The sequence below is a fragment of the Cololabis saira genome, chromosome 1 (genome assembly GCF_033807715.1).
Source record: "Cololabis saira isolate AMF1-May2022 chromosome 1, fColSai1.1, whole genome shotgun sequence".
NCBI classification, from domain to species: Eukaryota; Metazoa; Chordata; class Actinopteri; order Beloniformes; family Belonidae; genus Cololabis; species Cololabis saira.
Window position 1 is genome coordinate 17,443,041 of NC_084587.1, and position 26,055 is coordinate 17,469,095.

Below are 26,055 nucleotides of genomic sequence, written 5' to 3' on the forward strand. Positions count from 1 at the left end.
GAGGAACGGTTTTGAAGCACGTTCTTCTTCCTACGCCATGTTACTCGGGAGGTCGATGGGAACACACCCAACGTATGTCAATCAAAGTTAGCTCTGGCTACCAGCTCCTTCAGCAGATCCCAACCGAAATATCTGTTGACAGACGTTTACAGCAGAATATACTGCTAAACATCTTCTCGGCAGTGAAATAAAAAATGACTGTCATTGAAGCCGACGCTGACTTCCTAAAGACAGCTGGTTGCTTCACCAAGTACAGCAGCATGATGAATATGGATGAGAAAGTGATAGCGCGTTATTCAGTTAAATTAGAAATCCATTTAATGATCTATATAAATTCCCCTGGCATGGTACAAAAAATTAATCCCCTTCAGAACTGTCATGGATGTGAAATCAAATGAGTGAATCCAATATGTTTTTTTTTTTAATGAGACTAAAAGTGTTTAAATGTTTATTTATGTTCGAAAGTTGCATATGTAATAAATTGGGCATTGAGATTCCCACAACCTTGTGCAAGGAAGCCTCATATTTTTAACGCCATTTATAACCACCCGTAACACCTACAAAGATGTTGCAGATGGTAAGAGGCTACAGGTTCTGAGAAATCTACATTTGATCCCAAACTGCAATCATTTTCAGTGGCTGTGTACACAACCTAGTGAATATTTACTTTCCTCACTCAAATTACTAGACTATCCATATAGTGGATAAATATCATCTGATTTAATTAACACCGTTTGGGGATTAAAAACGTTTTTTGGTGATCAAATTTTTATTTTATTATTAAATAATTATAACACAAATAAACTATACCACAAGCACAGAACTGCCCAGGACGGGGGGAACATGTCAACAGGGCACAAAACAATACGAAATACTAATAATGAAAAACAAAAACAAAACAAAAATAAATAAATAAATAAATAAAAAATAATAATAATGATAATACATTAAAAGTATACAGAACATACAGATACACACATACACCAACATATAAAATGAGACAGAAAAGACAGAGGGAACCAGACAACGGGGAACGCACAAAAAATGAAAGCGCTAGTGATAGAAAATTACGAAAAAATCACAGCATGTCTTTCAGCAAATCAGCAATACAACGCCAATAATCTAGAATGCGCTCATTAGCACCATTGATTCGGGCTGTGGAGAACTCCAGATATACAACGTCCAGAAAGCAAAGGATCTAGGCCTTGACTGTAAGAAAATGAGGCGGTTTCCAACAAGTAGCAATCATTTTCTTGGCTGCAGTCAATCCAGCAAAAATGACCCGCTTATTAAGCTTGGAAAGATTAAGGATGGATAGGTCATTCAGAACCAACACACATGTAGAAACAGGTACTGTTATTAGTAGCAATTCAGACAGTTTGGATGCAACATTGCTCCAGAATTGACCAATGGGAGGGTAGTCGATCTTAGATCTGAAGATCTTAGATACCATCCTCTTATTTTTGGCATGTTTAACAAATAATTCTCGAAGCGGGTGAGCAGGTAAAGAGCTTTGCCAGGAGACGCCATGAGCCCTGAGTACTGCTCTCAACTGTAGATAAAAGAAAAAGGAGGAACCTGGCAGATCAAATGCATTCTTGATATCAGGAAAAGAAAGTAGTCCTTGGTCATTATAAATGTCTTTAAGATAGTGAACACCCTTATGTTCCCATTGGGGAGCAGATATAGGTCTTCCACCAATCAGGAGTGCTTTATTAATAAATATTGGAGACAAAGTGTGCCAATTGCAAGAGATATGGCAGTGTGTTTCTGCTAATCGCCAAATCTTCACCAGATGAGAAATAATGGGACCGAAACGTAACTGACATTGGTTTTTGGACATATTAATAAAAAGGATATCTTCAAGTGCCCAAGGATGCACTATACCAGTTTCTAACACGCGCCAAGATACAGAGGAACGTGGATCAAACCAGGAGAGCAGAGACCTGAACACAAACAACCAGGAGTAAAGTTCAAAGTTAGGAACGGCCATTCCACCATCCTCCCTCCTCCTCTCTAGAGTAGACAATTTCAGACGTGAACGCTTTCGATTCCAGATAAATTTGATGATTACAGATCGGAGTTTGCTCCAGTATTAAGATGGAGGAGGAAGAGGGACCATAGAGATGATCAAATTGATCCTGGGTAGGACATTCATTTTTATAATAGATACCCAAGCTCTAATAGAAATAGGGAGACTACTCCACCGGTCCATGTCCCTCAGGACGTTGTCTAGGGCAAGAAGATAATTATACCTAACGATCTAATTTAAAGAGGGAAAAATTTCAATTCCTAAATATTTAAACAGTTGTACTACAGGAATGTTATCTGGAAGAAGAGATTGTTTGAGAGAGTCATTCAGATGTAGGAGAGCAGATTTAGACCAGTTAATTTTAAAACCCGACATATTTCCAAATTCCTCGCATATGGACAAAAGAGGTGGCAAAAAAAATATTTTTTGAATTTGGATATTATTTGAATATTGGGAAGCTAACACTAGCAAGTGTTGTGTGAATAACACAGTTAATGTATAAACAAGCTGGTGACTATTGGCTACCCTTTTCTCTTTCTGCTTTCTGCAGTCTCTTTTTTGATTTTGACCATACGTGTTTGTGTGTATATATATATATATATATATATATATATATATATATATATATATATATATATATATATATATACATACACACTAGATTTTATACTAGACATACTATAGCTATACCTAGATATAAACTATACTTTTATACTAGATTTGAAATCAAAATCTTGAGTAATGTAACCACATGATTTGTGTTTACTTGAGTTGGGGAAATAATATTCTCACATTTGTCCTACATACTGTAAGTATGACAATATACATTAGTGAGATTGTAATTTCTTTTAACTTATTCATCAAATGAATTGAGGGATGTAGAGTTTGCATCATTGACTTTTTAAAGAAATGACATGGTGTTAAACTTAAAGACAAAGGTATTTAAGCAAGTACTATTCATGAAAAATGTGTCAAATCTGAAGTTTTTAATGCCTAGAACTCATCAGGGTGGAATAGTGACATAAACCTCCAAAAGTAACAGGAAGTCTAATCGGGTAGGCAAATCACATCAGGTAACCTCAGGGACCTACAAAGGAAGTCAAACAAAAACCTCATAGACGAGGAATGACAGTTTCCATATAAAACAGGAATTTAAGCCAACAAACTAAACACAAAACAGGAGACAGGAAGTAAAAGGGAACGAAAGAGGGCTGAAGCATAACCAAACAGAAACCAAGAAAGACTTACAAACATTAAAATAACTTAATGTTGCCATCATTTTACCAAACGGAAACCAAATGTTTGGCTCATTTGTAACTCATTGTGTACATACAATTACACAGCTTTATTTTATTTAAGTGTAATGCTAAAACTACACGCACAGCCACTAAGAATAGTGATTTCTATTTGTGCAGGGGTCTTTTGAATCCTCCTAAGTTTTCCTGCCGGCAGCACACCAGCCTCAATTGTATAATGGCATATGATTATATATAGCGCACATGCGCTACACGCATAAGTCTTTTCTATTAAAGCTAAAAGTCATCATTCACTGCAAGAAAAATAACATATGTGACATAAAGAAATACACAGATGCAAAAAAAAACACTCACACACACACACACGCACAAACACACACACACATTCCTAAGCACAAGCAAGCAAGCAGCAATCACTGAGTCCTGGACTCATAAAAAATACATGGTAACTGGTGAAGCTTAGCACAAATCCCGATAAATAAACAATCTCTGGGAAGAAGATCGTGGCAAATACGTGGATGAAAACAACCGTGTATGTGCACGTGTGCACGTATGTTTGTGTGTGTGTGTGTGTGTGTGTGTGTGTGTGTGTGTGTGTGTGCCTGCATGTGTGACATTAAAAGTTAAAAAAAGAAATGGTTCACCGTGGGGAGGCAGTTTCCTTTTGAAGAAAGCTTGGACGGAAAAGTACGAGACTGTACAGACATGATGTACACAACGAGTATTACTGAACTACACGCAAACGTGATTCCAAGAGGCACATCCCGTCGAAGAGGACGGGGATAGATGACACGAGAACAGCAAGGCCTTCCCGGTACCTGAGGCTCCCGCGCAGCTCCCAGACACCGAGCAAAAACAAGTAGAGTTCAAGGTTGCCGGCAACTAATAGATTTTAAATGAAAGTGTGGCGGCAACAAGTATACCAAATGGCAAAGAAAATGTCAAACAAATGTCATTCAATTTGTGCAGCGGCTCCATGTATCACTAGATTAATGGACGTCTCCGCCGGTGAGCTTATTGCAAGATTTTTTTTTTTTTCTTCCAGGTGTCTCTTTTTTAATCTTCAAGACAAGGGTAAGAAATCAAGTTTCTCATAGATCACAGACGGTCATTTTTCAGCACGCGTGCAGGAACCGACAATATACGTCGGCTAAGCCAAGGCATCTGTTGAAACTTCAAGGTTTTGTCAAGGGCAGCTCGAGTCTTCTCCCTTCTCGCTAATTTCAGCAATGAGTGAAACAATGTGGGTGATGACAGCTTGGAAGAAAATCTCCTCAGTTGGCTCTTGTCAGCTTCTCCTTCAGCATTTTTCAGAGCCGAATCCCACGGAGGGTGCGGCATGTTTCATCTACCCAGTATCACTGGAAGATTATTTGCAAAACCACTTAAACTGCGCAGCTACCTATGCAGCTGCAGAGAGCATATCCTCGTGGATTTCATGTGATATTCAGAATGAATATAAGAAAACACAAGCAGAATAATAAGGACGTGTCGCCCGTCTGCTTCCACATTCATTAAAAAGCATCTAATTATTCATTAAAATGTGGAGTACAGATCTTGCACTGTACTTCGGGTGTCTTCTCCAGTTTTCCCTCTTTATTTCTCTTTCTCCTGCACTCCACACGCATGCAGGAGCGGTGTTAACCTGACGCTGCTGCAGTGTGATGATAATTAGCATTTTTATTGAAAACGTATGGTTTATTAAGGAGGTGAGACAGTGTGTGTTCATGAGTGTGTGTAATGTGTGAGTAGGTTCTGGGCACGCTCCCGATCTGGCGTCGACGGGTGGCGACGGAAGCCTTTCCAGCGATTATCGCTGATCTCCAATCAGCTCCGCCGGCTGAAGCCCAAGGTCATTTGTGGCTGCAGTTGTTTTCAGCTTTCCTATTCTTCCCTTCTGTCCTCATATCTTCACCTGCCATTCTCGTTCGTTATTTCATCCCGTGCTTTTTTTTCCCCTCCTTGTTCGTTTCCTCCATTACCTCCGCCTTATATCCACCACTTTCCCTCCCCCAAAGCCAAATCCCATCCACCTCTAACATGGCGTCTTTTATCAGTTAATTCGTTCTCTCCTCTCCTGGTCTGCTGGCCTCCTCTCACCTTTTTCTCTCTGTTTAAACTGTCTCTCAGCTGTCTCTCCTTCAGTCTCCTTGGTTACTTTCCCATTTTCAATTGCTTTCTCCGGGAAACACAAAAATACCTGCACAGGTGCCCACGCAAACACATGTATGCCATATGCGCACTCGAGGGAGGAATCTTAGCGACAAGTGACTGTTTCCACGACAACATGAACGCACAGCTCCTCTCATGTCATTGTGATGAAGTTATACCAAGGGTCCAAACTGACAGAAGTCTTTAATTGGACAGACAAGGAGGTGATTTTATCTTTTAATTAGCTTTCCTACTGAGCCAGGATCTATTGTCTGAAATAGACTGCACTGGTATTGCATAACATATCACTGGCTTTTCTGATTAATAATTGCTAATTGCTTCATAACAGCAGATGAGAGAGGCAGGGCAGGCTGAATGAAGATGAGGAAACGGATAGACATAAGCCCGTGTCTTCCTGCCTGTTTTTGGTGGAGGAACATGAATAAAACAATACAAATCTCATCTTTATTCCACGGCATCAAGTCTCTTTACTGAGACTAACTCTATCCATGTATTACAGTTGCCTTGGAGAAGCACTTTGTACAGCAGAGTGCTAATGGATGTATGGATATTTATAGTAAGCCTGCAGTGCTATGAGAGGGTATACACAGGTGGCTAATTACTGCAAAAGCTAGCTGGCTAGTTTGGCACGCGACCGTCACACACTCAAAACCACAGCGAGCTGGAGAGGAAAAAAAAAAGAGACAGCACTTGATCGTGTCTTTGGAAAACAGCCAAAAGCGTGCGGCGCAACAAGGCGAGGAAAGGAGCGGCGAAAGGGAGCGCGAGCCAAAGATTCAGGGGGAACAGAAAAAGGAGGGGAAACGGAGGAGCAAAAGTTCCCTCAAAGCTGAGCTGTGCATAATTTAATTACCTGTTTTACAACCCACTTTGAGAATTGTTTACAATATCCGTGTTGTGGGAAATGCACCGATTCTCGCTGAACGGCAGTTCTCGGCAAGCGTGCATCTGCGTCATGATGCCGTCTCTCTGGAGCACGACTAATTCGCTTTCCGTCGGCGAGGTTTGGGATTAGCAACGTCTACCCTCAGAAGGACCGCCGGGGGGGGGGGGGGGTCAGGTGTTTACAACCAACAAACAGCGCTCCACCAGTGGGTTTAATGCCAAGGGAGATGCGCTTCAGTTATGGATGTCCCTTTCAGTTAGAGTCATTTGGGTGTGCAAAAGCAAAACTTGCCTTCAAATATAATAATGATTTATTAAAGTTGAAGCCTGCATGAATTTTATAAAGGCAAGATTTTAAATTCACTTGTCACATATTTCAGAAAACAAGCCTTCTTTATTGAATCACCTTGATTTATGACAACTTTTTTAGAGATATTTCAGCACTTAATGTCTTGCAAAATATATCTCGCGGCGATACTGTTGACAGCATTGATTTGCCGTGTCAGGCACGTTGCGTGATGGCTGACGGCTGAATCTCCAGCCTGAATCTCTGAATCTCACAAATGATTATGCCTTCAAAGAAAAATTGATTTCATAAATATTTGAAGAATCCAATACGAGGGCACTGGGAAGGGTCTTCCCACGTAAAGGTTGAAGTATTCTGGGACAACAACAAAAAAAAACAACAAAATAAACTCTACACTGTTGAGCAACGGTATCCACATGTTTATTTAATCCAACATGTTTTTCTTTGTAACGTGGTAAAGCACTCCTCTAAACACACCCGCAGGAGGCGGGTAATGTTTCGCGGCGCTACCCGATCCCGCCTGAGCACTTCAGACGTTGAAGATGCCACTGCCCCCCCCCCCTTCTCCTTCGCAATCTTTTTCCTCAGTCTTTCTTCATCTCCCTCATCATGTCCCCTCCTCCGTTAGCTGAGATCCAGTGACTTTGTATCAGATGCTGTCTATTTTTGCAGTGAGAAACGCTACCCTGACTGACCCATTGTTTATCAGATCAGCATGCAGCTCGTCTCCCTTTGATCTCGAGTCGCTGCTCTTTCCAGCGACAAATTCATGAAATGAGCTGCGCCTGTATTTTCAAAGCTGGAGTGAAGTTATCAAAGATAAAGGCAGGACACGGAGGCAAGTCTCGACTGAATGGAACAAGAGTGAAAGCATACTGTACATCGATATGCGCTTTTTTTCTTGACGCGCGCATATAGGTGCGGTGGGAGTGTGCGTGCGTGCTCGGCGGGGCATTAAGCAGGTATCAGGTTGTGTTTCCATCTGCTCCAGAGAGGGCTCTGATAGTCCTATTATTTAATCTGCTGGTCATTCTAGACGCCAGGAAAGAGCCGTTTAACCAGACATAATTGAATGCTTCAGTGTGGGAGATCACTTCGGCCGTCTTTGTGGATCGTGGAGCCGAGGCTGTCTGCATTGTGCGACGAACAACTGCAGAACTTAAAGTTTCAGGCGGTGGAGGTCCTGGAGGGTGTGGACCTCCTGAGCGCATGATCGGCTCATACGGGGTGGCTGGTGCTCGGTTGGGTCCTGGTCCATCTCCGTGGGTTTCCTGGCTACTTCCTCCCGTGGTCACGGTGGCTCTGCCCGGGGCTTCCCTCTGTCGCCTGCTGGGAGGGGGCGGGGCTTGCAAGCGAGGGGTTTCCTCCCGCCTTCTTCTGGCCCTCCGTGGGGCGACTGGTGGCCTGGGTTCGGGTTTCTTCCTTGTCGACTCCTGGTCTCGGGTGGCTCCACTATAGTTACAGTTTAGGTAGAGCATTGTTTTGACTTTACACACACACACACACAGTTACACAGACATACACACCTGCTCACTCACCTACATACCACTCCGCTTTTTTGGGGGACAGATAATCGCAGTAGCCTAGTTTTGATTCAGTCTCAGGGAAATGGTTACTGCTTGTGTCTGTTTGTTTGTTTTCTCTCTTACAAATTTCAAAAGGCTTGTGTGCCCGTTGTGCGTTTCCCTGTGTTTTTCACGTTTCAGACTAGCATTGGATGTCACCTCTCACCCCCTTAGCCTTAGGTTTTTACCAACTTGGTATTAACCATTAATATATATGCAGACAAAAAAAAAAAAAAAGTTTCAGGCGGTAAGTGTATTATCCGCATATTTGCTGAAGTAACCATTGCCATTTGCTAAATGTCAATCACAGAGTTGTGCACACACCCCCATCCCCTCCGCCCCCTCCAGCCCTGTGCTTCATGTAAACATTTGCATGCCACCGCTTGAGGAAAACTGGACGTGAAGAGGTTGTAAGAGGTTCACTGAAACGGCAGGCTAACAAGCACCGCTGGCAAATGTGGCCGATTTCTTCTTTGGCAGTCGTTGCTTACACGTAACCAAACGTAGCAGAAGAGGAACGTTGCAGAGAAGCAAGCCAAAAAGAAAGAAGCTGGCTGAGCCCGAAATAAAAGTTGGGGTGAATGTTGGAGTGGCGTTTTTAACGGTGGAGGGAGCTGACATCTTGGGTTTCCGTAGTAACGCAACTCCCAGTTCAATCCCAGACAGTTTTGGAGTCCCAAGGAGAGGCTGGGAGGGGCATGAATGTTATACAAGATCAAATTTCATAGCCAGTTACTGGATCTTCCAGCAGTTTCCCTACTGAAGCCTTAAAGAGGTTTTGTCTTCAGAAACTCGACTTGAAACAAAAGCAGCTTTTTGCTGTCTTTGTTTTCTTGAAATCATACGATCCACAGCCAAGTTGACCATTTCAAATTCCTTGAAACAGACACTTCAAGATCATTTCATTGGAGACGCAGCACAGTGTCATAGTTCTTAGCCCCGTTGGCTCACAGCTAGAAGGTTCCAGGGTTGAATCCCGACTGAGGTTTTTCTGTGTGGAGTTCCCACAGTTTTTCTCCTGGCATTTTGGTTTCCTCCCACAGTCCAAAAACATGCATGTCGGGCTTAGTGGTAAGTCTCAAGTGGCCGCAGGAGTTATTGTGAGTGTGCATGGTTGTTTGTTTATTTGTGGCCCTGCCATGAACTGGTGTACCCCTGGCTTTCACTCCAGCAGACCCCCATGGCCATGAATATGAATAAGTAAATATTGACAATGGATGGAAATCACAAGTTCTAGTCAGTGTGCTTTCTGAACTACAACCTCAATTCCATAAAAAGTTGGAATACTATGTAAATTATGAATAAAAATAGAAAACTTGCAAATCTAGTAAACTCATATTTTTCGAATATTGTGGTTAAAAAAAAACAACAAATCTGAATTATTTTCCTCAGTGTTGAATTGTGAAAACTTAAGTTACAATTAAACACTTAAGTACATGACATCATCAACAATTTTCAATCGATAGAAAACAAGGCAAAGGCGAGAGGACAAGGCAAAAAAAAAAAAAAATCAATATTAAACCTACACACACATTACACACACTTATGAACACACACTGTCTCACCTCCTTAATAAAGGTAAACTGGTGAGATATATGTGCTTTGCCCCCAACAGTCAATCAGTTCCTCACAGGTGGAGAAGGATTACAGCTCAGGCTGGGCAATAAATCAATGATAAAGATTGATCCAAATTAATCATTTAAGATGATGTTTGTTAATAAAAATTTCACTTTAATCTGCATAATTATGGTATGGCACTGCTTCCACGAGCTTTCTTGGATCCTTAGCGCCTCCCTCTAAGAGTTCCCCTTCAAATGCAAATAAACCCGCAACACAAAGGCATCAGCCTCAGAATGTGTCTGTAGTTGCAACTAAAAGTAACCACATCCCCGATTTATTCCATCATTTCCAACAAGTAGGGACATCACTGCATGGTGCACAAGACAGCAGCACCCTTAAAATACACCACTAACACTCGCAGCTGCAGCATCCCACATAATACGAAGGCCCGGCGGAGAAACAGTACAGATGCAGTGGTGTTTCACATCGCCAAAATTTTAGCACCAATTTACAGTCAATCTAGTTCATCCACAAATGGTGAATGAATACAGTCATCTCAATATATGACACTTTTTCATTCTTATTCATATTTACTTTAGAATAAGTTATTTTAGAATAAGTTAAAGGTTATCTATTGTTCACAAACAAATTAAAGAATTGGTTCTTCTTTTCTTTCTTTAATCAAAAAAATCTGGTGTGGCATTTAAAGAATCGGAAATTGTATTGTAAGGTCATATCACCCTAAATATACCCACATGCTATGTACTGCACATCATCATGTCATTACTTCTGGGCAGAAACAGACGTCTCATATTTCTGAACTTCCTGACTATACCTCTTTGTTGTTAAATGATTCGTATAAGGTTATGTTTTAGCTTCACAGTGTACGCACTATCGTCCAGGTGCATGCCACAGACCAGGTATTGTGCTGTTCTTGAGCAGAGAACGGGCCGAAGCAACTAGACTTTGAAAATTCTTGTTCAAAGAAGTGCCAAACATCACCCTGCCCTAAATGTTTTTGAGAGACGTTGCTGGCATCAAATTCAAAATTACCTTTTTTTTAACACAATACTTCCTTAATTTAATAATTTAATAAATGTTCTATATTTTATTAGTTTATAAAATAAAATAAAATGCACAAATCCTTGCATTCTGTTGTGTTCCAGTGTTTTTAGAGTCAGTTTATACATAGTTTTCTTTTTTTCATGTTACCCAACGCTGTATATGTAAGTAAGTGAAAGTAAGTACCATGTCATAACATAGTATTTATTTTCAAGTTAGTTTCCTATATGAACACTAGTGTGTTTTAACATTAATTGTAGCCCTTAAACTTTAGTATTACGCCAGTCAGGCGTAAAGCATTCGGATGCAGTGCATATATCCTTTAATTGTGACGTGTTCCTTCTCATTTTTGACAAGTAGCTTTTTATTTTCACTCGAAAAACCACTTGCTCTGTTTTGATAGAAAAGCAACCAGAGTGAGGGAAATCACAACTGTGTCGTGAAGCAGACACACTGACTGCATTCTCACTTTGGATAAACCCTCTTAGCTGGAACTGAGTGTAAAATAAACATCAAGGAATGAGATCTGTCTTAAATAAGCAAAGTGTCCAAGCTGATCCATTTTGCATTCATTATGCTGCGAGCTGCAGTCTCCACATTAGTTTAGGTTTATTGGGTTTATTTTTTCTTTAAAAAAAGAAAAAAACAACCCCTCCCGAGTCTTTTACCACCTGGTCAAAGGTCACGTCACCATCTCATTCGTCTTTCCCATCCTTCCTCCCTCAGACTTTCCCACGGAGTGAAATCATTGCGACTTCCCCTCTAAACTAACTCTGGCATCAAATTACTCCGTGCATGTAGTTGTTGTTGTTGTTGTTGTTGTTGTTTGGACCATGTGAAAGCTGCAGCATTCTGGTGGCGCCGGTGACACTGAAAGGCTTTAGAAATTTGAAATACTGAAGAAGAAATGTGCACTTACTGTAAGGGACGCACTCATACTGGACTTCCAGGTACTTGTATGTGCCCGGGCAGGGATCGGGGAAGACGTCAGGACCTGCCACTACCGCACACTGGGTACGGTTGTTGCATCTGAAAGAAAAACAGTCCCAGAACTGAGTTTTGTTGTTTGTTTGTGTGTGTTTGTGTCTGTAAAAACCTAATCTTCTGATCATTGTGAGTCCCAGTCTTAGGTAAATACAGCATCAGATAAGCAGCAACCCGTAGCTTATTTTTTTACAGCACCATGTTTTATTTGACAAAAATGACATCAAAAAGAAAATACATTAAAGCGAGCAATACTCGAGGTGCTTGTCAGTTCACTGTCATCGAAAATAATGTGAAGAAGTCATTCCCTGCAGGACTTCATCAGCCCCTCACAACATTGTGGAGGGATTCTGGTCCGTTCTTCTTTCCAAAGTTGCTTCAGCTCCCTGAGGTTTGTGAGCATCCACTACTGAACCGCTCTCTTAAGGTCTCACCACAGAGTTTAATTGGGTTCAGGTCGGGACTGGACTCCAAAACTTTGACACTCGCCGTATTACTTTCGGCCAGCTGTTGGCTGTTGGACAGATGGCTTCATATTTATGTCTCCTATAGAGGAGCTCATGTTGACTCAAAGCCTGCTAAGTGCTCAGGTCCCGTGGCTGCGGATCAACCCCGGTCCCCCCTCCGCCGGCGTGGTTGACAGCGGGTGTGAGGTTATTCTGCTAAAAAGTTTAATTTTCCAAAAACCAGGGTGCGGGACATTAAAGGGTAAAAGAGCCGCAATCTGTTATCGTCTCTCCGTAGGACATTGTTCCAGAGTTTTTATCCAATTTGAAGTTTTTCAAACCTCACTTTTTATACAGAGGCAGCATTCTCTTGATGACCCTTACAAACTAACCACACTTGTTCAGTCTTATTAACGCCGTTGTCAGGAATTTAACATTTAAACATGCTCGGAGAGGCGCGAAGGCTCCGTCATGTAGTTGTTTATTTACCTACTTGCCTGACCACTGCAGCGCCCAAGCTCGGGGGTAAATGTCCCAGCTGGGACGTCCGCTCTTGACGCGACTAGCAGCTGTCCTTAATGCTTTCCACCTGCCAATGATCTCTCTCACTGCAGGACATTCGACTGATGTGAAGTAAGATTTCTTCCTCTGAGATCATTACTTATGTCGTTCCCCCTTGGCATTGTGTCAACACTCCTAAATGCTCCAAACCAGCCAAACTGCCAAAATGTCTGTTTTTACAGAGATTTGCTCAGATGCAGAAGATCAGTTCATCAAGGAGAGATTATGATCAGCACCTGGCTGCAAATCACCCTCCTGGATCCTATAGAGGCCGGTAAGAGGGTACTTAGCATTGCCTACATTGTTGTTTAGACTGCTAGGTTTCATTTTTTTGTACTAAGAACCATTTCCAATGGGTGGTTTGTTTTTGTTAACATGCAAAAAAACGTAGGGGTAACAGAGGGTCTATTAATGTTCAAAGACTACGGATGTAAGGAAAGCAACCGCTGCAAGGATAGATTATTTTTAGACATAGCCAAAGCACAGATCCTGACAATAAATAATCTTTCCAGAGAGTATCTTAATGGAGAAGTCAGATGGTGAGCGTTCATATAACCAGAGTAGTCTCCATCTCCAAGTGCAGAGGAGGAGAGATGCTGTGGTATATTCATGTACAGTCGCTGTCCCTTTTTTACACCTGGAAGTTGTTGATTCAGAATCTGTTCTTCAACACAGAAAGAAGAGAAAGAATTGAGTGTCATGTACGACACATCAGCTGTGATGTGTTCCGGTCGGTTGCTGCGGAGCAAAAGGCTCCGGAGATATCTTTCAAAGTGACACAGTTTTATTCTTTGTCTGCTCGCCATGCTGCATATCAAGTACGATATTGTCAGAAAGCGCTCTGTCCTCTGGACCAGTCTGCTCCACCTCTCCCTTCGCAGATAAACAAACACTACGTCCCACACAGTCCCACTTACAAGCCGACTCTGTTTCGGCTCCTTTGTGACTGTCACATCTCCATAACTGGATCCGGCCTCATCAGTACGCCTCTAGTCAAGTCACTGTTTGACTGGACCAAACAGATTAATTAGAACATAGATTTGCCTTTTTTTTTTTCTTTCCTTTTCCTATCCCATTTTTAGCCTGTGATTGCAGCTTCGCCACATGAGACATTTCTGAGCTTTTTGAACATTCACTCTTTTATAGATTGACAGTTAGATTGAAAACAAATGAAGGCCATGAACTGAATTCACCAAATATTCTATTTAACCTGTGAAAAAATATTTCAGAAGTCCTGAAAAAAAGGAAATGAATGCTGATATAGCGAGCGCCGAATGTATCCACTTTGATTGTGTGTCATTAAATAAGAATGTAGGGGATGTATTCGCTTCATTTGCTTGATATTTCTCAGACGTCTATGATTACATGCATTGAAATGACTCTCCGCATTCATGCCGACTCTCGAGAGTCATCTGTGCTAAAGGACCCTCGATGTTGTGCATGCGGCAGACGGTCCACCCTTACTGGTACTTCTGGAGTGGACATTACGGTAATGGAATCATCGAGTTCACTTGTACACAAGGTGGAAGCTGAAGGGCTGCAACTCAAGGACACTCCTGGGGGGGTGCGCATGTGTTCATGCCTGCGGGTGTGTGCGCGCAACGAGAACAATAACCTATGTCTTTAAGAGTACTTTGACCCAGACTCCAGATAATTAATTCTAATCATCAGGGGGGCGCTATCCTCTGACACACAAAATGTAAGTATTTCTCACACCGAACACAACCCAGACCACTATAGCAGACCATGTGTGTTTAGCCCGTCAGCCGTGTGTATTTACATACGTGTAAAGCAGATGCAAGGCTATAAAAAAGGCACCCAGATTCATGTGTAATTAAACATAGCAAGGCTGCTCCTCGCAGCCGGCGGAGGTCGTTTGTTGGGGGGCGACTGGTCCGCACACGTCATCATAGATATGTACAATGATATGAAATGCAACTTCACGTTAAAAGTGCCACTTTATCTCAGCGACACTTTCTGGCTGAAATGAATTATTAAAAATAACGTGAATGAAGAATACATTATGCAGGCTACACGGATTGGGACAAAGGATACATGAGAAGGAGAGGGCTGCTTTAAGATCTTTTTCTTCTTCGAATATTTCCCATCAATTAGTTAAACTGCTCTGTCGTTTCCTCTGTGCACACCTGTCAAGCAGACGACATTTACAGATTCTCCCATTGAGATCTTTTTAATGAGCGTACTAAACCCCTCAAGTATCCGTTTTAACAGTATCGTTCAACAATTTGCATAATGAAATATGCATGGGAGCTCATTTCATTTTTAGTTCAATAATCGCATTTAACAGAAAGCCGGAACGTGGGCTGGAGGAGACTAATTAGTGTGACCTCTGGCGGCGCCTACAGCTGACCGGTAGGCTCTGTGGCTACGCAAGAGGTTAATTGGAGATCGGAAAGTTTAAAACCACATATGTTGCTATGTCTGTCATTTTTTTAATAACAATGCACGCTCCTCCCCTCTCCCTCCCTCCTTTCTTTCCTCGGCTCTCTGCTTTTTAATTTCTTGCCCCGGTGCCTTCATCATCAGTCACCTGTCACCAGTGCAACTTCTGGACTGAGGGGGGGGGGGGGGTGGTTGACATGACGGCGCAACTTCGCGCCGACAGACGGCGCGGGCTGACGTGCAGCGGTGAATCAGAGCACAGAGGCACGTTTAATGACCTCACATGTTTCCTTGCTCTAAAACTATCCGCTGCCTTCGATATCGTTGCGCCCGCAGACAAGCGAGGAGAGCGAGCTAACCGTTTCACCCGGACCGGCCTGCTCAGCGGCACCGAGAGAAGCACGAGTGTCGTTTTAATTATTTCCTCACAGGCTTTAAGGAGAGGAACCTTGAACACTATCGGAACAAAGACACCCAGGGGCTTCGTAAAAGTGACTCATCATTAATGAAGAGGAGGGGTAAGATGCATCTGATGTAAAAAAAAAAGTTATGCAAAACCAACTAACCCCGAACTTTTCAACACAGCTCCAGTTGCTACAGTAACAATGCACCTTTCAATAACCATGTCTACGTCATACTGTGGCACTTTTCACTTTTTTTAAATTGTATATATGTTAATAAGAGCTGTCATCTTCCTATTTACTGTACAGTGAGCAAACATAACCGAGTCAAATTCCCCGTTTTGTTTGACCTGACTTGGCCAAATAAACATGATTCTGATTCTGATGTGAAGCTACAGCTCGGCAAACCTTGTTCACGTTGGCCGTCTCGCTGCTACCATGAGGATTACAGATTAATCCAGCTGTTATAGAGGATACCCAATAAGCTATTGGTCAACTTTTCTGTTGTGAAGAAGCAAAGGATTCATTTTCTCAGGCAGCTCATCGGTACAGAACTCATAAGGTCACATTTAGTGCTAACCGTCTCAGGGAGGTTTCAGTCCCTTTGTTGGACCGATTACAGTTTTAGGTCAAAACAAACTTAACACATAAAACACTCTCTTGTTTTCACTAAGGTTTCGTAATTTATCATTTTAGCTGGGCGTGTAGTTTGATAGCTAACTTTAAAATAGCTATCAACCCTCGGGTTTCCCCATCAATAAATGAGTGGAAACTTTTGTTACGGCCCAAAACTGAAGCAGAATGAAACATGAGTTTTCGGAAAAAAAAGGCAAATATTAACTCATCATCAGGCAGTGAATAAAATACTTGACCTTTTTTAAATTTGATCTCTAGATGGGTTTTGGAGAATATTAAAAGACTTCTTACATAATATGTAGGTCTACTGAAGTTACCAAATGTAGTTAATTACCCTTAAAAGCTTAGGCAATACATATACGTAAAATTAAACTGAGGACTCAAAAATGCCATTCCACAAAAGTAGAAAGTTCAAGTGATTTTTGTATGTGTACAAACATTCTGCTCTGCGACCGTGGTTTACTCAGCAGTCCACCTGTCTAGGCTGACAACCAGGTGGCAGCAACCACGTGGAGATGCCTGTACAAACAGTGCTTTTATACACTTTTTGTTCACATATAAAGTTAAAATACCTTGGTTTTTGTCTGGAGGGATACTATCCGCACTCCCACTTAAGTGAAACAACATTTTTGAGTCTGTCATTGCCCCAAATGCCCACACTAATCACCACTTTTTCACATTCAATTCTCACTTAAAGCTGCTTCGATTCAGGCTGTTTTGGTCCCTGAGGACAAACTATGCTTATGAATATCTAAAAGAATGAGGGTTGTTTTAACTGTGGAATGTTCCTTTAAGCAATGGCACTGCCGCAGGAATCCAACAAATTTATATATATATATATATATACACATATGCTTTCACATGGATTTAACTTGTGAAACCTAATCTAAAAAGCGCTCTGTCTCTGCTCTTTAGATGAGGTTATGTAATATATTTTCATATACAGAATTTTTTCTCTCTCTCTCTCTCTAATTACTGTTAGCCCAGACGCCAGTTTGCCGTGTTGCTTGCCGTACAAATATAAAATCATGTACCTGGGAAGGCGTTTGTGCAGTGACATTGTAAAGCTTTCCATTCTGCTCTGCCCCAAAATTTCCACGGAGCACGCCGTGCATCACGATGTCAAGCAAACTGGTCGATAATGAAGCATCCCTCTAACGATAAATACGATCAGTTTTAATCTATTCCCTTGATGGCTTGATGGTACGCAGTAGTTCTGAGGCAGAAATGTGCCATCTTGAATATAAATACTCACCATATGGACAAGTTAAAACTTGAATATCATTGAGAGTGGATTAGAAAAAAAGCCCTGATCCAAGTGACAGGCAGGCTACAAAAAAAGATCATTTATGAATATTTGTGCATATATTGCTGCTTTACGATGCCGCTAAAATGGCTCCATAGCTGAGTCATAAAGCACTGAAGGTTATTGACTAAATAAAGGGTAGAGAGCAAAGATTTGACATAATCCCTCGTGCGCTATATCTTTCCCCAATCACTTTTCCCTTCTCCTTGTCTATTTGTGTCTGCAGTATATTTCTTTTCCTTATCCCCACGCTCTCTAAGCCAAGATAATAAACCAATTTTTTTTTCAGCCTTTGTCTTCATCCCTCCCGCCTTGGAATTATTCTTCTCCATTCCTCCTTTTGTCTCTAGTTTCGACTTTAATTTTTTTTTCTGTCTGTTTATATGTCCTAAACCCACTTAGCTGCAGTTTTCTGAAGTCACACCCTGATATATGTGTTAGACCTCTTATTGCTGCATCCCTTCTCTCTCCTTCTGTCCGCTCTGCCTCCTTAATACCTTTTCTCATCCCTGCCTCCCTCAGGGTGTCATCTCCAGCCTCCCTCTGTTTCTCCTTCAATCCCTCCATCTTTAGTAAAGCCTGTGCTGACGTCACCCCTCTCTATGAGCCAGTAGCCCGAGTCAGGTCCAAAAAAGACTCCCTCATGTTTCCAGAACGTCCGTTCCTCAACCAAAAGATTGCTTTTTTTTTTAAATGTATTTATTTAATTTTGCATTTTTCTTGCATTTGTTTTTGTTGTTAAATAATTAGCATGACCACATCAAAACAAGGCAGTGGCCTGGATACCGCCTCGCCCGCCAGTCTTGCTGGCTCTCAACGCGCAGGAGAAACACGCCCGCACACATATATACGAACACAAACAACTCTCCTCCTAACAAAGCAGCGCCGTGGCGGGCAGAGCGAGAGAACGAGGACTGGTGCAGTCGGCGCCGCGGCCGCCGTTCTCGTCTCTGATGTTGCTCACTTTCTCTGGCAGAACTCACTTCACTCCATCTTTGTTGTTCCTCTGCCTCCCTCTTTCATATAAATATAACCGAGCGAGTGATGGGCTGAGGGTGACGCTGGCTGACGGAACGCTCGTGTGGTACGAGCAGATGTCGAGCAGAGTAAATATTTGAGTGCGTGTTTGGGGCGACGGCCTACACTGGATGTGCGAATGTGCTCGGATGCAGATGTGCTGAAGAACTATGTAATTACAGAACAAGTGAGAGCTGGAAACTAATCCTCATGAGCTCAAAGAAGTGCCTGAGTGTGAGTGACGCACAAAGCCTCTGCATAGTCCTTCGGAATCAAATAAAGTCAGATAATTCCAGCGGCCTCCCAGACTCATTCTGTGACACATTCAAGCTGTATAAACTTGCGATTACACATTAACAACGAATAAGACAAAGTATATACACATATACGGTGTAATGTATGAAGGACAATGAAGAGGTGTGGACTTCTTAAGACGGATCTGAGCCCCTCTACGTTTGAAGGCATCAAAACAAACACTGGAACTGGATTTGAATTCAGTCCAGCACTTTACACTTTACACACACACAGTTACACAGACATACACACCTGCTCACGCACCTACATACTCACTCTGCAGCTTTGGGGGACAGATAATCACAGTAGCCTAGTTTTGATTCAGTCTCAGGGACCTGAAATGGTTGTTGCTTGTGTCTCTGCCTGTTCTTATGTCTGTTTGTTTGTTTTTTCTTTTACATATTTCAAAGGCTTGTGTGCCTGTTGTGCGTTTCCCTGTGTTTTTCTCATTTCAGACTAGCAGCGGATGTCACCCCTCACCCTCACCCCGCACCCCCCCACACCCATAAAAAAATATATATATTAAAAATACATATGCCTTAGGTTTTTACCAACTTGGTATTAACCATTAATATATATGCAGACAAAAATAAATAAATAAAAAAATAATAATAAAATTAAAGCTGCAAGCAGCGATGAACGGGCCCTCGCACTCACGGCCACCGCCCCCCATAAGCATATCAGAAATGACACCACCCACGACTCTCTTTGTCAAACCATCCAAAAGTTATGGCAGAAAATAGGGACAACCAATCAGAAGAAGGGGCGGGGCTAATTTTCACCAATTAATGGTCAAGGACTCAATACTGAGTCCCATGACACCACCCACGACTCTTTATGTCAAACCTTTCAAAAGTTATGGCAGAGAAAAGTATTCTAGGGGCCGCTGTTGAGCCGTTAGGCCACGCCCATTAATGCAAACCATGAAATATCAAATTTATCGCCAGGCCTGGCTTGCATGCAAAATTTGGTGACTTTTGGAGAACTATCAAATATGGACCAATCAGATGAAGGGAAGGTGCGCTTTTTGGCGTATAGCGTCGTCACAGTAACACTTTTGAAAGAGAAGAGTAATGCGGGTAGTCGCAAGATGAAGACGCACATTTTGAGGTATAACACACCTGGGTGCACGTTACGGTTCGGGCCATATTAATTGCCGAAGGAATGGCATAAATTGCGCCAAAATTACACAATCAATTCAAAATGGCCGACTTCCTGTTCGGTTTCGGCCATGGCGCCAAGAGACTTTTCTTTAAGTTGCGACATGATACAGGTGTGTACCGATTTTCGTGCATGTACGTCAAACCGTATTGTGGGGCTTGAGGCACAACGTTTTCCGGGGGGGGGCTGTTGAGCCATTTTGCCACGCCCATTAATGCAAACCATTAAATATCAAATTTTTTGCCAGGCCTGACTTGCATGCAAAATTTGGTGACTTTTTGGGCACGTTTAGGGGGGCAAAAAGGCCCTCCTTTCGTCAGAAGAAAAAAGAAAGAAAGAAAGAAAGAAAGAAAGAAAGAAAGAAAGAAAGAAAGAAAGAAAGAAAGAAAGAAAGAAAGAAAGAAAGAAAGAAAGAAAGAAAGAAAGAAAGAAAGAAAGAAAGAAAGAAAAAAAAATTCCTACAGATACAATAGGGCCTTCGCACTGAAGGTGCTCGGGCCCTAATAAAATAAATAAATAAAATTCAGTCCACCATCTGAGTTTTAAGTCTGTAACTTGTGCATTACCGATCAACTGAATTAGACTGGTTACTATGTGTCGCATTGGCAACAGATCGCAACAAATACGATTCGTCCACCTGGTAGCATTGTTCTTCTTTGTCTTTGTTTCCCGCTACTACTTATTCACTGACGTCTTCAAGCTCAGTAGAAAGAGAGATTGCTGTATTGTCAGTGAAAATTACTGATGTTCAGCATTTTGTAATTACAGACAGACACAATTAGCAACAAACAAGCATGAATGGCAGCCAAGACATTTGTCCTAAACATAGTTGACGCACGTCGTTGCCACGTACAGTACTGTAGAAGATAAAACAGGCTTTGGTCCACAACAGAGCCCAACCACAAAGGTTTGTTTTTATTGTTAAACTCCCTTGTTTTTTCTCCGTTGAGTTGTACATTTCTCAGAGATACCTACAGAGATCTCCCTGGATGTATTGAAGTGTTATGTTTGCAGTTTGCAGTAACTGATCTGACGACTCTTCCGTCGTCAGCTCAGCCCACCTCTGCCGGAGCGTCAACAATGAATAAGTCAACTACAAGGCGTCAGTCACATTCAGCGAGCAATCGCTCTCAATTTTAAGTGGTCTTCACATCCTCACACGGAGACTTGGGGAAGCAGAAACTGTGAGGAACTGCAAAGTGATCCAAACTTCCACGCTGTTTGCTCTCATCACGAGCCCCAAGCAGCTCTTTCAAGCACACGGTTCCTGGAAAAGGAGCAGCTACATAACAGCGAATACCCACTCAAAATGACCCTCTTTATAATCTGAACGTGATCCATTCAGTTTAATAACATTTGGAAAACCTGGAAGAGCTCTGCGATCGCTTTATTTTATCAAATTTATGTGCGCAGGGAGCCCACAGGAAGTCCGACAGTTTGGTGAGGAGAAATATTTCACTGCTCTCAACTGGGATGAGTGGAAAAAGATTTGGACGCATATGCTGTGAGAGAGAGGGAGTTTTTTTTTTCATGAGGGGGGGGCTTCCAGAAATAAGCCAAATGCATTTGAAGAGGAATAAAAAATTATTCACATGGCTCCAAAGTCTTAATTTACTTTACTCAATTTACTCACAACCACTTAATATAACGGGAACTAGGGATGGGCGGTATGGACTAAAAAATGTATCACGATCATTTCTGGCATTCATCCCGATAACGATAAAAATGACGATAAAAAAAATACCAATTCAACTCCACTTTTTTAACTATAAATCTATTAGATCCGCCATATTTGTTACACAAAAGACTCATCAACCGGAATTTTTCTTTCTTTCTTTCAGGCTCCTTTCTTTCTTTCTTTCTTTCTTTCTTTCTTTCTTTCTTTCTTTCTTTCTTTCTTTCTTTCTTTCTTTCTTTCTTTCTTTCTTTCTTTCTTTCTTTCTTTCTTTCTTTCTTTCTTTCTTTCTTTCTTTCTTTCTTTCTTTCTGGCTCATGTCTTTCTTTCTTTCTTTCTTTCTTTTAGGCTCATTTCTTTCTTTCTTTCTTTCTTTCTTTCTTTCTTTCTTTCTTTCTTTCTTTCTTTCTTTCTTTCTTTCTTTCTTTCTTTCTTTCTGGCTCATGTCTTTCTTTCTTTCTTTCTTTCAGGCTCCTTTCTTTCTTTCTTTCTTTCTTTCTTTCTTTCTTTCTTTCTTTCTTTCTTTCTTTCTTTCTTTCTTTCTTTCTTTCTTTCTTTCTTTCTTTCTTTCTTTCAGGCTCCTTTCTTTCTTTCTTTCTTTCTTTCTTTCTTTCTTTCTTTCTTTCTTTCTTTCTTTCTTTCTTTCTTTCTTTCTTTCTTTCTTTCTTTCTTTCTTTCTTTCTTTCTTTCTGGCTCATGTCTTTCTTTCTTTCTTTCTTTCTTTCTTTCTTTCTTTCTTTCTTTTAGGCTCATTTCTTTCTTTCTTTCTTTCTTTCTTTCTTTCTGGCTCATGTCTTTCTTTCTTTCTTTCTTTCAGGCTCCTTTCTTTCTTTCTTTCTTTCTTTCTTTCTTTCTTTCTTTCTTTCTTTCAGGCTCCTTTCTTTCTTTCTTTCTTTCTTTCTTCCTTTCTTTCTTTCTGGCTCATGTCTTTCTTTCTTTCTTTCTTTCTTTCTTTCTTTCTTTCTTTTAGGCTCATTTCTTTCTTTCAGGCTCCTTTCCTTCCTTCCTTTCTTCCTTCCTTTCTTTCTTTCTTTCTTTCTTTCTTTCTTTCTTTCAGGCTCCTTTCCTTCCTTCCTTAAATCCGGCTATACACAAAAAACGTCATCAACGGGAATTTATCGTTTTTACCGCGAGATGACAAATTCTTACCGTGGGGAATTTTTTTGACGGTTTATCGTGAACGGTAAAATATCACCCATTCCTAACGGGAACTATTAGGTTTACTGTAAGATCACAAATTCTGACCCCTGAACCAGTTTGTAATATATTCCACCATCAGTGCATCTCTGAGCATCCTTTGGTTTTTTTGTTCTTTTCACACCAGCAGGAACATTGGTGGTTCAGAATACTGAGAAATCTCCCGGTACAGCTCCCTGGGAGAGTTGAGCAATGTTCAGAACATGCAATATGGACTCGCTGTGCGTCTTTTTCTCACCTTTTCCCCCCCACGCTGTGAGGTAACCTGCAGAAAACAGACTGGAAAATATTTTCTGTGTTAGACATTAGTACTAATACGCAGTTATCTTTGGAGCTCTGCATGGGGGATGTTTTTGGGACGGCTCAACGAAAATGATTTGAGAAGAAATGAGAGCTGAGAGTTTATGTCAACACGCCAAGACAAAGAACTTCAATGTGTTTGTCTTGTTACTGTCCTTGTTTTCTAGTGAATCACTTAGTTAAACTTAATTAAGAGCACATAAAAGATCATGTGTGTTTACAGTCGTGAACAAAGTACTCCATTAACCTCATTCAGTTCGAAGATTTTATGTATAGATATAAAAAAATAATATAGTCGTTCTCAGGACATGTAAATTAAGTGAGTATAACCTGAGATAAACACGACCACATGATGTATTATACCCCTTTTAAGAACCGTAATTAGGAGTGACTGTTTTTTGTTTGATGTTATCAGCTTCTCACATCACTGCAGAGGAATTTTGGCGCTCTCTTCTTTGCAACATTGCGTCAGTTCATTAAAGTTTGAAGTCATTTCTCTATGCGATGCTCTCTGTAAGTCCCACCACACCATTGTTTTAATTGAGTTAAGGTCTGGTCTTTAACTGGGCCATTTCAGCAACTTCATTTTCTTCTTTTTCAGCCGTTCTCCTGTGGATTCCCTAGGGATTGTTTCCCCTTTGTATGATCCAGTTTCGGGAAAGCTTTATTTGTCAAACAGAAGGCCTCACAATGGACTCTAGAAAACTCTGATGTGCAGGTTGGATGACCGCAAACCAGAGAATTGCGAAAGAAACTGCCATCTTCACCCATCCGCCACCACGCTCCCTCACAGTTGCTGCAAAGTGTTTGTGCTGATGCGCTACCCATTATGGTCAAACACTGACACTTTGCTTTTGTTATTCCAAATGTTGTCAAAATATTTTGCCTTGATCACGTTCAATTGTGGAAGCAACTTCTTTTTTAGAGAGAAGAGTTTTTCTACTAACAACTGCTCCCGAACCCATGTTTGTGTTTTCCTTTTGTACATTTATTGTCATGAACTTAAAACTTTAACAAGCCAAGGTCTGTACGATCCGAGTTGTGCCTCCTAGTTTGTTTGTCTATTTATCAAGGCACAATACTATCTGACCTCGAGGTGAACTTGCAGGCTTCTACTCCTAAAAACTGGATTTAATTTTTTCCACTGTACTGCTGTATTGTTAGGGTGTCTTTGAGCATCCTGGAAAGCAATACATACATTTGAATTATTATTATCATCATCATCATCATCATCATCATCATCATCATCATTATTATTACTATTATTATTAATAATAGTAATAGTAGTAGTAGTATCAAAAATCTTTCTCAGTGTGAATGATGGACTCTAAAAAAGATGCTAATATATTGTTAATATCTTTCATCTTTGGCGTTGTGTTAACACACACTACTATGCTCCAGAGTATCAAACTAAAGTGCCCTTATTTTTAACAACTTGTGCTTTTTATTATTTTACTTCTTTTCTTATCATTTTATTCATAATTTGATTTCATTTTATTTACTATTTACTGTCTAATTATGTCTTGCCGCTTTTAATGTCGATGTAAAGCACTTTGAATTACCTTGTGTTGAATTGTGCTATACAAATAAACTTGCCTTGCCTTGCTAAAGAAAACAACAACAAAATAAAAAAACAAACTTGGTCTCTTGGAGGAGCTTTCACTAAGTGATGATCATTTAATCAAACACATTTGGTTAGCAGCGGCTAACTAACCTCTTAATTCCCAGTGAATCATGGGACTAGCTTAGTTTTTGACAAATTGCATCTGCCTTCTGATGTTGAACTTAGCAATTAGCAAATTAGCAAAAGTCTGCTAAAGACCAGATCATTTTGAAGGTGAAAGAAAGATTGTACTTTTCACATGTATTTTTCAAAGGTTCAAAATGCTCTTAAACTGTAATGGGCTGCCTGGTGTTCACGACAAGGGCTGCACAACTGATTAACCAGGAAATGAAAGTTTTGAGGAAGGCAGTCATACTACTTAAGACTTTTTTCCAGATCAACCCAGTGCATACATCAACCCCGCCCCCTATTACACTAAATTATGTTTAAAATTAAACAACCTCCACGTGTCTCTATGGCTGGGGCACATGACTGGCAGTATCATCTCTGATTGGTTTAGGATGGTAGCCAGTAGCAGCAGAGCAGCCAGAGAGCAGGAGGCCAAACAGGGTGCTCACCACAGCCAGAAAATACAAGATTTAGGCTGCAATATATGGCAAATCCAGACTTTCTGAACTGCAAATTAAAGTAAAATACGTTAGCTGTGGTGGTTGATCAATATCAACAGGGACCAGAATAACATAATATAGAACTTTTGATACATTGTGAGATAAATTGTTTTAAAATTAAACAATTTTTTTTAAGAAAAAACTATTATTCTATACAATTATACTATTATTCTATTATTCTTCTGTATCCCTAAATCAAGAATGGATACTGTAATCTAATGAGCCAAAAATGCGTCCCATGCTAAAAAGAAAAAAAAAAGAAAAGATATATTAACCTATCATGCACAAGAAATTCAACAGAGCTCCCCAACGTGGTTAAAAAAATAAAAAATGTAGTAACTGAACCCCTGGAAAGATGTAAAATAAAGTCAGTTCAGGAAAATAACGCAAGGAGACTAACAAAGGGGAAAGATGATTTCTCAGGGCCCTTTATGTCCCGCGGGAACTCAAGAGACCCATTTGACAGGAGCTATAAGTGCATAGTTACTAAATTTTGCTACAGGATAAAAACCCACTCTCTCCCTCGCACACAAACACCACGCATCACATTCTTCTGCTACTGGCCTCATTTCTGCTTTATTCGCCCCCTGATGCGGTTATATA

The 26,055-nt window shown here is 41.0% G+C and overlaps 1 protein-coding gene across 1 annotated transcript in view; it reads right to left on the minus strand.

Moving 5' to 3' along the window:
- adgrl3.1 (adhesion G protein-coupled receptor L3.1) overlaps positions 1–26,055 on the minus strand; it is a 187,812-nt gene that overhangs the window by 94,546 nt on the left and 67,211 nt on the right. Inside the window, exon 5 of the mRNA XM_061715075.1 lies at positions 11,759–11,868. Within this exon, the coding sequence (XP_061571059.1) occupies positions 11,759–11,868 (110 nt within the window). The remainder of the gene's footprint in view (positions 1–11,758; positions 11,869–26,055) is intronic.